Below are 13,791 nucleotides of genomic sequence, written 5' to 3'. Positions count from 1 at the left end.
CTGCCTGAAAATCCCACCATTGGTCTCATATCATGGGGCCTTGAAAGCATTGACTCCTCTAGGTTCCCCTATTCGAACATATGTACCCCCAGCAGGAGAATCATAGATCCGTATCTAAAATATGCTCTTTTCTTAGTTTTCCTTTGCCAAATTATAGAAACTGAAAGGGCTGGTCTGGATAACAATCCCCAGGGAATTTTTTGTGACCCACCTCTTTCTTTTAAAAGTGCTAGTGGTGATCGGTGTTTGTATTTCTCTGTCACTCTCTTTATATCTATATCTAATTGAAATGGAATGAAATTTAATTTCATCAGAAAATTTAGGATTAGCTCTCGGAGTCACCATGCCAGGGCTGGGAATATCTGAAATAGCACGAACTTAGGGGCAACACAGAACATTGGGCAAGGAGTCAGAACCCTGGGTTTGGACTCGGGCTTTTCACTCATCCATTCAAGTGGCTATGTGCAGCAAGCCTGTGCCGGTACTGTGTGAGATCCCACCACTTACTGCTTACCATGTCACATTGTAAAATCCATTTCACAATTTTCCTGATATAAACAAGACATTGCAACTCGTTTCTTTCAAGGGTCCATCTAACTCTAGAATTTGGAGATCTGCAAGTACTTTGCACATAGAAGACATCAGTTAAGTTGAGTTTATGGCTGATTCTAGTCATGGGGGCAGTGACACTCACAGTTCAAGCTGGGAGAAATCAATTTGCCAATGTCCATATTTATTCAAAATTGAGAAAACATGGAAGCCCATTGTTGAAAGTCTTGGCTCGAGGGAGCTCAAGAGACCCTACAGTTCTAAGCATACTCTCTAGGTGAAGAAATCTAAGCCTAGAGGGGTTAAGTTACTTTCCCAAGGCCACAAAACAGCATTAGGACTCACTTATGCCAGGAGTCTCATATTCAACATGCACCAGAGCCCAGTAAGAAACATAAATGAGTTGAAGAGAGCCAGGTGGAAGAATAAAGGTGTTTGAGTCCTGTGTCAAATTGAAAAGCCCATGCACTGTCTAAAGGGGTGGTCACTGGTACATTTCAGTTGATTGTTACCGTGTGGGAAAGGCATAGACTTTTAAAGATAAGACAAAAATTGTAAACTTCACAGAAAATTTCTCAATTTATAAACATTATCAGATAAACAAAAGTACATGTAATCCAAGTGACCTTTCACTATTGTCTTATATTCGTTCCTGTTTCACTGCCCAGGCTGGGTTTCTCCCTGGAGCCAAGGGGTCTTCCTATTTATTTCATCCTGATGAAGATGCATTGTATAGTCCACTATGAGATTCAGCAGATATCTTCTGGGCAGGAAGCCAGAGCTCTGTTCTTTGGTGGGAAATAGCCCTCCAACTTCTTGCCATTCCCTGGAAACATTTATAAATGAGTCACTGGAATCCTCAATTTAATCTTCCTAACACATCCCAGGTGACTGAGACTGTAGTTCAAATAAATGTGCAGCAAAATTAAAAGGCACTTAGGTGGTTGTGTTAATAATTGCTGTGTCGGCAGCAATAGCAACTGAATGAGAATGAGGGGTAGTGTGAGGACCTAGAAGGAATCTTACAGCAAAGTGGGCCGCTGAGCTCTGTAGACTTACCCAAAACCTTGGATATAGGGAGGTGGCCTGGAAGGGGCTGGGGACTCTAGTGATTTTCCCAAAATCAGAGGATAGGGCAATCATTGGATAAAGGGAATCAGAGTTCTTAATACCTTGGCTAATCGGTTGTTCCAGTCCTGGGTGGTTGGATCAAGAGTTTGAATTATCTACTGGTCAAACCTGGGCTGTGGGGAGCAACATTGCCCAGAGGGAGGCATTACCCTCCTGACAGAACCGAAACCCACGTCTGTGGAAGCATTGCTGGGAATGAGTCAGAGGCTGAGAGACCAGAAGCAACTTGGAGTGTAGAAAGAATGGGGACTTTGGAGTCAGGCAGACCTGGATTTGATTCTAGCCTCAAACAGTTATTTACTGGCCATAAGACCAGGAGCAAATCACTTAACATTGAAATCCTCAATTTCTTTATTTACAAAATAGTGATAAAAATGGGACTGTTGTAAGGATTAAATTATGTAATGAAGTAAAAAATATGTACAACAGTGAGTAAACAATAAATGGTAGCTGCTGCTACTACTAGCTTCTGTAAGATTCAGCTAGTTGTAAATGTGGACAATCATTTTCTACTTTGAGGGTATTCAGAATTTAGCGGCACAGTGCAAGTCCCATTGCAGGTGTTTGACTAATGTTATTGGTAGAAAAAGGGTTTTACTACTAAAACTAAAATGTAGGGATCAGAATGTGCATTCACAGGTAGGTGCCAAGAGGTGGCAGTTGCATTAGAATCTGGAAGTATTGACTGTCTGGAGGCAAGAACTAGGGACCAGGATAGAACACAGCTGAACTTTGTCTCCCAAACTTTCTTTCTCTCCTGGGACTCTTTTTCTGAAGTATGGCCTTGCCTCCTGTGGTTTTGTGAAGGTGTTATCAGTAGGAGAGGGCCTGGACCGGAGAAGTACCTTGATTGGTAGTCAAGTTGGAGCTGAGGGCCAGATGTCAGGTCCACTGAAATGGGGGAAGCACCAGGGATAGAGCCCATCTATGCCTCCTGCTGAGGTGGGCATCCATTCCAGATTCTGTGGAGCCCGTGGGGGATGTGTCAGGTGGTGGAAGGATAAGGTCACTCTGCTCCTTAAAGGCCTTTAGTACAATTACAGATGGTAAATGGGGGAATTTGGTTAGGGCTAAGCTAGGACCACTAGGATTAGAGATAAAGAGCCTGATATTCAGGAGCTTGGTATAGGACTTTCTTGCTGCCAGATGACCCTTATACTGGGACCAAAAGGAAGTACCGAGGCTCTGTTGATGGCAGCTGGAGGGGTATAGTCTCTCTGTTTCACCTTTAGTTTCTTCCTTAAGGCAAGCTTAGCAGCAGGCTAGTGTGCATTACTGGAGACACAGATGGACTGGGAGCTCCTTCCCGACTCACAGGTTTTGTATCTCTTTTTCCTTTGGTCTAGAATATTCTATTTCCCCAAGTATTTTTATTACTGGCCCCTTTCTTCCCGTAAGGTCTCAGCTGTAAAGTCATATTCTTAGGGACACCTTTTGTTGCACACCTCAGCGGACCGCTAGTTATTCTGTCTTAGCACTTGTTTATTTCCTCCCTCATATTTATCAGACTTTGTAATTATGCAGAATAATTTTTAAAAGCTTATTTTCTCTTGCCCACTAGTATAATGTGAGCTCAACAAGGGCAAGGACCTGACCTGTTTTGTTCACTATGCCATCCCAATACCCCAGTGGCGCCTGACACATAGTGTTCATTCAATAAATACTTATTGGATGAAGGAGTGAGTAGAGTTACATACCAGGTTTCAAATCCCATTTGCCACCTGGGTAGACAGATACTGTTGCCTCTCTAGTAGCCACTTTCCTCATCTGTAAAATGGGTATTATAACACCTGCTCAAAAGATCTCCCAGAGCTATCGTGAGAACCAAATGAGACAACTGATATGAAAACACATGGCACGGAAGTTATTTTCTTTCTCTTTGCCATTCAGAACTGTGCCAAGAGGCCTCGTCAGGGGAAGTCTTCCTACTGGCCTCTGCGGCCCTTGCCAACATCACATTCTTTGACACAATGGCCTGCGAGATGCTCCTGCAGCTGAATGCCATCCGTGTCCTCCTGGAAGCCTGCAGCGACAAGCAGAGAGTGGACACGCCTTACACTCGGGACCAGGTAAGACACCCAGAAAGCACTGAGCCCAGGGCCCATAGCCATGGAGACAGAGGTTAGGAGGCCAGTGCTTCGTTTCTGAGGCAGGGGAGAGAGCATGGGAGTCCTGTTAGTTTTGCATGCTGTAGGAAGGCAAATATTCTCCACGTTTCTCACTGACTTTGAAGCCTCTCTATGAGACCTCCTACCCTCTTTGCCCATCCCATTATGAGCTTTACATGCTGCAGGAAGGTAAAGGAATATATTTTCTGTGTCTCTCATTTGATCTTGAAGCCTCTCTATGAGATCTCCTACCTGCTTTGCCCATCCCAACCACTATAGGGCCTTCCTCAATCTCTGTTCAGATTGCCTGTTCTGGGAGGCGGAAAGACCCATGGAAGGTGCCTAGACCTCCTCTGAAGGTCTGTGTCCTGGTCATGTTGGTGACCATCTGACACTGAACCCTATAGAAAACTGCTTCCCTCTTTACCTCCATGAGAAACAGGGGCTTGGAGCAGAATCTTCATTCGGGGCCTCCGCCTCTACATCAGTCATACTTGTCTTTGTATATTTGAGCTCCATGAAAGGTTTTCTTTGGTGGAAGGGGGGTTTTACTACTAAAAGTGTTTGAAAACATAGAATGGGGGTATTTTAAAGGCTCTTTGAACTCTGATGTTCTAGAATTTTAGCCCATTTCACCTTTGGCCACACTTGGTCTCCCACGTCACCACTAAGGAGTGGGGGTGGTAGATTAGGTGGTCTCTGTAAATTCCTCCCAGTACCTGAGCTCTAAGTTACATAATCCTCTCATCCTCAACTCAGCTTATCCCTGTCTGCATTTTAGCCCCTACACCATCACCTCTTCCAGGCTTATCTCTTAACTGAAGCTGCTTTGGTTTCTGTTCCATGCCAGCAGCTCCAGGAAGGCCTTCCCTGATGGTTTCGGCCCTCTGGAATTGCCTCCTTTTCTTAGAATTCATATCTCACAATGCAGTGTTGACTTATCTAATGACATTTGTTCCTCTTAATTATTTCATGTGATTTTCTTCCTCTGAGGGCATGGTCCATGTTCTGTATTTCCCTAGGATTTTTTGAGGCCTCTAGCTTAGAGCTGGTGCCCTTGGTGAAGTTCTCCAAACTTTGTCAGTTATTTCTTATCCTTAGAATCACCTGTGAAAGGGGAGCTGACCGTAGAAGCTCCTATTCAGAGATAATTTTCTAGTATCTAAGCATTTGCATATGAGGGTTCTAATAATACTGTGACACTGGTGATATTTGCCCCATTTTATAGATAAGAATATTTTGGCTCAAGAGGATGTCCCCAAAATTAAATGGTTGGCAGACAGCTAGCCAGTATTTAAATGAGGATTAAATGTAAATCCTGACTTAGACCTTGATCTTTGACTCTCATCTGCTATCATCTTTGAAGAAAGGAGGTAGTGCAGCTGTTGAACCACAGACTGGGTGTTGGTCCTGCCTGGGCCATTTATCAATTGAGTGACATTGAGCAAGTCAAAAGCTCCTGGGTGTTGGGTTTTCGCATCTATTAATTGGGACATGAATGTTTATATTGCAAGGTTATTGTGAGGGTGAGTGTAATAAGATATGCAAGGACCTGATATAAGGCTTAGCCCCTACTAAGTTCTTAATAAATGGTGAATATGATTACTTTTTAAACCTGATGCTCCAAAGAAGAGCATGAGTATTGAATTATCCAAAATCCTCAACTTGGCCCTCCAAACTATGTATGATATGTATGATTCCAGACTTCCTTTCCACTCTAATCTTATTACTTCTAAGAGTTGGAGAAGTCCCTGTAGAGACAAGGTATGACAGTAACAGATAAAGTGGTGGCCCCCTGGTTGGCTATTGGCTTGATTGACTCCTGAGGGGGACATGCCCCATGTCTACCATAGACATACCCTTGGTAGTAGGGAGGGAGACAGGAGGGCCCGCTCTTTGTGATCTGCCTTGCTCATGCTCATGTTCTCTTCAGATAGATACCTCCAGTTGCTGAGTCTCTCATCTACCTGACATAATTTTAGGTTCTTTCACCTTCAAGTGCCTCTCCTGTGGCTGACTCCAGTCATTTTATACAAGATCCAGTAATGAGGCAGTAAGACAAGGAATTTTGGATTCAGACAATCTAAGTTTGAAGTTTTTTTGCTATTAATAATCATGTCACTTTGGGCAATTCACTCTGAGTCTCACTTTCTTAATTTGTAAAATGGAAACAAATAATACATATTTTACAAAATTGAAATAAGAATTAAATAAATTAATAAATATAAACTCTTGGTACAGACTCTGGCACATAGAAACTATTAAATCTATGGAAGCGACTGCCAATGTTACTATGATTGGCCTTTGAATGTGTGGCACACAGCATTGAATGGGAACCTCCAGGGAGGAGTTCCCTCATCTGTAAAATGGGCATGACCTCTTCCATCTTGGATGTCCTGTGTCTCTATGTGTAGAAGTCCCCTTCTTATCACAAGGAATGACTAGCCCCCTCTTGAAGCCTCACTGAGTCCTAGGAAAAGGAGATCAGGGTAGGGAGAGAATGTGGTCACGCTGCCTGCAGATAGTTCTCCCTGCACCTGGAGTCGGTACCTTTTCATGTTACTCCACTGTCTGAGCCAGGCACGTCCCCCACTGTCCTCAGGATGGCTTCACCTTCTGCCCTGGCTCAGAACAACCACTTAGCTAGTGAAAGTGCACCCATTAAAGAAACAAATGGCTCTTTCCTGTGGCAGCGGGAGGATTAAGGTGATCAGAGGGCTCTCTGTAATGAAAACAAAGAAGATGAATTAGGCTTTGAAGTGCTCACCGCCCCCTAAAATACTTAGGAGATTAAATGCCCCATGAGACTTCCGGTAATGAATCTGCCAATGACGCCAATGCTGTGTGGAGCCTCTTGGGTCTTGGATCTGTACAGACTACCTCTGTTTGGACAATGAGAACCCCTCCATCATCCTGGCAAGCCAGGTCCACTTAATTTGTTCAACAGAAGCCTCGTTGGGTATGCCTATCCTGTTGCCACCCTTGGGGTATGGACGTTGGTGAGGGCAGCCTTGGACCTAGGCTCTTCTATCCCCTTCAGCTAATCTACAGGAAGGCGGCACGGGCTGCAGCTGACATGGTCAGCCATTGAGAAGCCTGACAAGCAATCTGAATAGTCCTATGTTTTCATGCCCAGGAGGTATTTTCCGGGAGCCATACTGCCCATAGAATCCAGCTACAGATCTGACAGGGGGAGGTAGGAAATGGGCTGCCTCCAAATGTGTTGGTGAACTTCTGGCCTGTCCATCAAGCAAGGACAATCTAGGATGGAAGAGACCTGATTATCTTATCTAATATATAATAGAGATTTTTACTGAGTCTGACTTTTTGTGGCCTTCAGGAATTAACTGCTTTCATAAGGGAAGGAGTGCTAGTATATACTTCCCACAGTAATACCTCATCTGTTTGGCATTTTAGAATGACTAGATTTTGTAACATTTCTGGGACCTCACTGTGAATACCATTTATCAGGAAATGCCAGTCACTAGGGGTTTAATTTTTGTCTCACATCTCAAAATCTCTCTATAGTTTATAAAGCTCTGTCATATACATATACGACATATTAGAAACAGCACACGTTTTTAGTTCAGACAGATTTGAGTTCACATTCTGGTTCTGCCATTTCCCAGCTATGTGACCTTGGACAAATCACTTAATCTCTGAGCCACAATTTCCTCATCTGTGTAATGGGGATAATAACATTTGCTCCCTCCCTCATGTCATTATGATGATTAGATGGGATAACGCTCGTAAAGTACTTAGAACCAAAGCGAAAACTCAGTAGTGAATGGGATGGGCTTCTCTAACAGAACCAGAGACTGGGATGGGTCTGAGACAGAGAATGCAAGCTTTGGAACAGAAAGGTAGGCTCAGGAAATATAGTTAATGTGGTGGTGATTGTATTAGTCTGTTCTCACATTGCTGTAAAGAAATGCCTGATGTAATCCCAGTACTTTGGGAGGTTGAGGCAGGCAGATTGCTTGTGTTCATGAGTTCAAGACCAGCCTGGGCAACATGGCAAAATCCTATCTCTACACACACACACACAAAATATATATATATATATATATATATATTAGCCAGGCATGGTGGTACACACCTGTAGTCCCAGCTGCATGGGAAGCTGAGGTGGGAGGATGGCTTGAGCCCAGGAGATGGAAGTTACAGTGAGCCAAGATGGCACCACTGTACTCCAGCTTGGATGATAGAGCCAGACCTTGTCTCAAAAATAAAAATAAAAATAAATTACCTAAGACTGGGTAATTTGTAAAGGAAAAAGGTTTAATTGGCTCACGGTTCTACAGGCTGTACAGAAAGCATGAAGCTGGAATCTGTTTGGCTTCTGGAGAGGCCTTAGAAAACTTACAATAATGATGGAAGGCAAAGGTGAAGCAGACACATTGCATTGCAGGAGCAGGAGCCAGAGAGAGTGAAGGGGGAGGTGCTTCACACTTTTCAACAAGAACTAACTCACTCACTATCACAAGAACAGCACCATGAAGATGGTGCTAAATCATTCATGAAGGGTCCACCCCCATGATCCAATCACCTCCCACCAGGCTCCACCTCTAACATAGGGGATTACAATTCAACGTGAGATTTTGGTGAAGACACAGATCCAAACCATATCAGGGACATTGTGTAGTATTGGAGGAATCCAGGATCACAACACCCTGTCCTGACCTGCTCCAGAAACCCCTCCCTACAAAGCCAAGGGCAAACCAAGCACAGAGAATATGGTCTGACTTTTATATGCTCTCTAATACTGTGGGCTTACAGCCCAACATTCATATAATCCCTGGGGCGAGGGAGCTGGGCCTCACCCAGGAGAGCCCTTCAGTCTATTTGCCGGCAGCACGGGACCTACATCCAAAACAGTTCTATGGCTTTTATCATGCGGTCTCCTAAGCCTAAATCTTAGCCCTCCAGTCTTGCCACTTTAGTAGTAAGGGAAAGCTGATCCTGTCAACGAGAAGACCCACGTGCCAGAGAGAAGAAGCCATGTGCTTGTCTCTGGGTCTAGGCAGGTGCCCTTCTCCTAGTCTCCACGCCTGTCCAGGCCTCTCAGGTCCTGCGCCCTGGTCCCTGGGCCATGTCTGCCAGAGGGAGGAAAAGGCTCAAAAGAGAGCAGAAGAGGAGAGGGCTATACCTTCTCCTGGGCTCTCTTGCCTCCCTGGCCTTGGAAAAGAAAGTATGTTCAAAGAGATCACACCTTTCTTCCCTTAGATCCCTTAATTCTACAAATCAATGTCCTTGTCTGGATTCTTTCTGCTCTTTGGTAGAGGAAGTGGTGTGGAGGGAAGAGGGTGCAGAGAAGCAATGGGCTTCCCCTAGAGCAGGGCTATCCAATCTTTTGACTTCCCTAGGCCACACTGGAAGAAGAATTGTCTTGGGCCACACAGATAATACACTAACACTAACAATAGCTGATGAGCTAAAAAGAAAAATCACACAAAAAAAAATCTCATAATGTTTTAAGAAAGTTTACAAATTTGTGTTGGGCCACATTCAAAGCTGTCCTGGGCCACATGTAGCCTGCAGGCCATGGGTTGGACAAGCTCGCTAGAGGCTGAAAATTATTCTGCTTTTTGTTCTCAGGGCTGCAGTTGACATTGTTGCTGCAAATTTCAGAGAGTTAACACGGTGATAATAGAAATCTAAATATTCATCTGGCAATTAAAGAATACTTCTAATTACAGTCATACAAGCTGTTGGCCTTTTGGTCCTAATTTCTGCACAGCATAAAAGTAATTACAACTTTTCATGAAATATATGCCAGACTTTCTTTGTTGAAAGTTCTTTAGATCAGAGCACCTGTCTCTACTTGGGTGTCCTGGGTATTCTTCACTTGCCTTGAATGCAGTTTGGTCTTCAGTATTAGTTTCCAGCAAGGGAACACAGGCAGAGTCAGGGTGTGATCAGGGCTGACTGCTGAGACGCTGCTAGGATGTGAGGCAGGCCTGGTTCACACCTTGGCATCGGCCTGCAGACAAGTGTTTCTCCTCCGTGTGTGCTGACATCAAAAGGCCTCGCCAACCTCCTTCCTACCACACAGGGGCATTTCTTCTTGAACCAGTGACATGGGAGGTCCCCTGCTATCCTGGATCAATTTCCTGTCTGCATTAATTTTCATGTCTTTGGAGGCCAAAGAAAAAATAATTTGAAAATGTGGGTAGTGAATACACACTTTGCTATTCTTCTGATGGGAAGGGTTGACCTGCTCTGGGACAGGCTTGCCTTTGGGAGGGATCTCACATTAGCAGCGTGTCTTGGCCACACAGATGCTCAGCCCCCTGAGTGCTGCATGTTTCTTGGTTAGTGTTTCTTGACACAGTCTTTTAAGGCTTTGGTCCTTTCAGGTTCTCCTGCCCAGAGCGAGCCATATTTATTTTATTTAACAAAGGGTGCTTGATATTAACTCATTGAATGCTCATACAGGTCTTAAAAGATACCTTTTATTTATTTACTTATTTATTTAGAGACGGAGTCTTGTTATATTGCTCAGGTTGATCTCAAACTCCTGGCTTCAAGTGATCCTCCTGCCTCAGCCTCTGGAGAAGCTGGGATTAAAGGCATGAGCTATGGTGCCTGGCTGAATTATTTTTATTTCTTGTGGTAGGGCCCCCAAGGATGTCCACATCCTAATCCTCAAAACCTGTGAATAAGTTACTTTATATAGCGACACGGGTTTTCTAGATGCGATTGAGTTAAGATCTTGACATAGGAATATTATCCTTGATTATCCAGTTGAATCCAGTGTCATCACAGAAGTTCTTGTAAGAGGGAGGGAAGAGAGTCAGAGTCAGAGAATCAAATGTGATTAAGGAAGCAAAGGTCAGAAGGATATATTCCCCTGAGCCAAAGAATGAGAGCAGCCTCCAGAAGCTGGAAAATAGAAACTAGGAAATTGATTTTCCCCTAGAGCCCCTAGAATAAATGAAGATCTGTCAACAACTTGATTTTTGCTATGTAAGACACATTTAGAACTTCTGACTTCTAGAACGGCAAGATAAAATTGTGTCATTTTAAGCCACTAAGTTTGTGATAATTTGTTATAGCAGCAATAGAAAATGAATACACCAAGGCACAGAAGGTTAGGTAACATGGCCAAGATCATAGCAAAATGCGATAGAGCCAGGATTTAGATGTAGGTTGAGCTACATGCTTAGCTGTCACATTATACTGACCTCTCACCTAGGGCCTCTCTCAAGGGTGATGTCCTCTGGATTCACCAAACAAATGCAGGGGGAATGGTGCCCTTTCACTTAGGTGGAATAGAACTTAATTGAACATCACCAGACAAGACTGAATTAACCTGGGCCGGGGAAACTGTCTGCCTGGCTCCTGCACTCTGCCCCCTGACAGCATTGTTAACTTGTATCCAACCAGGTAAAACAGCTGTCCCTAAAATCCCACCCATGGACTTGACTGTGAGGATAAACACTGACCTCTTTCCCCTCTATGTTATGGTGCACACAAGGATGTTTCACAAGGGGAACTCAAAGCAGGGCATAATTGGCATTTATTCAAATTGTGTTTAATTGAATACTTCATCTGCACCTCCAGAAAACCACATGGGGTACAGGCTCTGTAAAGAGGAAGTAATTTTCATTAACAGGATCTAAATTAGTCTGACACAAAGACCTACGTGGTGCCTGTGACATGGCTAATAATTACTGTGTAATGAACCCGTTGCCGCAGACAAAGTTTCCCTTTTCTTTTCCTAGTTTGTCCTTCCTTCCTTCCTTTACCTCCCTTCCTCCCTCCTTCTCTCACCTCCCTTCCTCCCTCCTTCCCTCCTTCTGCATGTCAAGTAAGTGTTTTTATTCAGAAAGGCCAGCCTGGTGATGGTGGGATGTCTCAGTCCCTGTGTGGTGGAAACAGAGTCCATGCTTCCTGCTAACAGCCCAGAGATAGCCAAATAAACTCTAAACTGACATAGACTTGGCCGTGTACCTCCTCCCTCATAAGAATGTGCACACGATGCCTCTTGGGGAACTTTCCAACCCAGCTTTTTCAACCCAGCTTTTTCCTCTAACTCCTTCCACTGAGCCCACAAACACAATCTTAAAAAGTGCAAAAATAAGTAAATAAATACGTAAAAGAGCCTCTAAGTCCTAAACCTCCTTTAGTCCTATTATCTTCTTAACTGCAAATAGGAACTTGTCACCCCCTTCATAAAACACCTGGTGGTACAGAGTTGCTTTCAGGATAAAGGTTCTGGAGTATTCTCCTGTCCTTCCTCTGGCAACCCACTGTAGTCATGCTTATCCAACCAGGCCCCTGATGGGGTCTGAGCTGGAAGGGGTTGTCACACACACAGATGCTGCAGCAGCCTAAGAATGTGGAATCCCCTTCCAACATGTATTTAGAAGGAAAGGGGAGAGATAGCTATTCTATTAATATGGTAAAGTTTTTTCTTTCTGTTTAAAAGAAGACATTTTTAAATGTATTTGTTATCCAGAGTAAAATAGTAATATTTGTTATCCAGAGTAATTAAAATGTAGATAATATTCTTTCTTGGTAGACATCACATTACTATCCAGTTTCAGAATTTTAGCTGCCAGAATTCTACTCAGTAGATTGTCAACTGCTGTCTCAGCGGAGGGGGGACACAGCCTTTGCTTATACCATCCTGCAAGCTTTGAAGAAACCTTTCGAGACAGAGGCTTGTACCAGTGAGAAGTGTTTTTAAATTTTATTTTATTATTTATTTTAATTACCACTTGAGAGCGCTGTCCATTTCTGTGAAAGTGGGTGAATTTTCATCTTGCTATTTATGTCAGGAGCAGTGTTGTGGGTGGTATCCGAGTTAACAGGTGCCATGTTTCCAATCTATTCCAGTAGCATTTTGGCACCCTTTTGCAGTTTGGGATCCCTGGAATGAGTTCTCTGTTAGGCCATTCCTTAATCTAGTTTGTGCTGTGAGTTCTTTTCTCCCTTGACAGTACCAGGGGAGGCTGGTTACAACCCACAAAGCTGTAACTGAGACTCACTGTCCACCTGGTGTCAATACCCCATTGCCTACAGGCAGAGATTTTCAGTGATGACTGATGAGCGAGGCTTACGACAGACTCGTAACGTGCAGCTGAGTATGCACTTTCTTATCAGATTCCATATAATACCCAATGCTCGATAACACTGCCTCTTCCTACCCATGCCCTCTAATGTGACCTTAGCCTTCATTCATCACAGGTTGAAAGTAGATGAGGGTTAGTATCCAGGAAAGATGCTGGGATGGAAGAAGTCAATCCAGAGTAAGAGCTAGCTGTCAGGAGGACAGGCCAGCACAGAGGAGTTTGAGGGGCCAGGGACCTGCTGGTTCTGTCTGCATTTCAGGACTGGGGACCAGAGCAGAAAGACAACCGGGCCCCAACTTCACCCAGGGTTATGCTAGTCTCTCCAAGGTGTCCTGGGGTCCTCGGGGGCTGTCCTATAGCCATAGGCTGGTAAATGGGCATTAGTCACCAGGGAAATACATCTGGGTGGCAGGAGCCCATAAGGATGGAAGAAAATGCCGTGGAAGGATAGGCCCAGTGGACAGGAAGGAGTCACGGGATAAAAGGAAGCTTTGTAGCCCCTGGCTGACCTGTCTGTAGGGAGGACCATTAGGATCAGGTGTGCTCATTTTCTGTTTCTAAATTCTCTTTTCCAGATTGTGACCATCTTGGCAAACATGTCTGTCCTAGAACAGTGTGCCTCTGACATCATTCAGGAGAATGGTATGTCTTTGCAGCATTGTACATGTTATGTGGATTATCTGGATGTAGGGGACTGTGTCTTTGTGCTTGTGTGAATGCCTGTGCAGGTATGTAAATAGGTACATGTGGCCGGGTGCAGGGATCACGCCTGAATCCCAGCACTTTCGGAAGCAGAGGTGGGAGGATCAACTGAGGTAAGGAGTTGGAGACCAGCCTGACCAACATGGCGAAACCCCGTCTCTACTAAAAATACAGAAATTAGCTGGGTGTGATGGTGGGCGCCTGTAATCTCAACTACCCAG

At 44.2% G+C, this 13,791-nt stretch overlaps 1 protein-coding gene across 5 annotated transcripts in view; it reads left to right on the top strand.

The window, feature by feature from the left end:
• Positions 1 to 13,791, top strand: part of INSC (INSC spindle orientation adaptor protein) — a 136,528-nt gene that overhangs the window by 111,503 nt on the left and 11,234 nt on the right. For all 5 annotated transcript variants that reach the window (XM_032168017.1, XM_032168020.2, XM_032168018.2 and 2 more), the window contains 2 exons: positions 3,571 to 3,749; positions 13,444 to 13,510. In XM_032168017.1, the coding sequence (XP_032023908.1) occupies positions 3,571 to 3,749; positions 13,444 to 13,510 (246 nt within the window). The remainder of the gene's footprint in view (positions 1 to 3,570; positions 3,750 to 13,443; positions 13,511 to 13,791) is intronic.

Source organism: Hylobates moloch, unplaced genomic scaffold (genome assembly GCF_009828535.3).
Source record: "Hylobates moloch isolate HMO894 unplaced genomic scaffold, HMol_V3 SCAFFOLD_11, whole genome shotgun sequence".
NCBI classification, from domain to species: domain Eukaryota; kingdom Metazoa; phylum Chordata; class Mammalia; order Primates; family Hylobatidae; genus Hylobates; species Hylobates moloch.
This window is presented reverse-complemented; position numbering and strand designations above follow the sequence as displayed.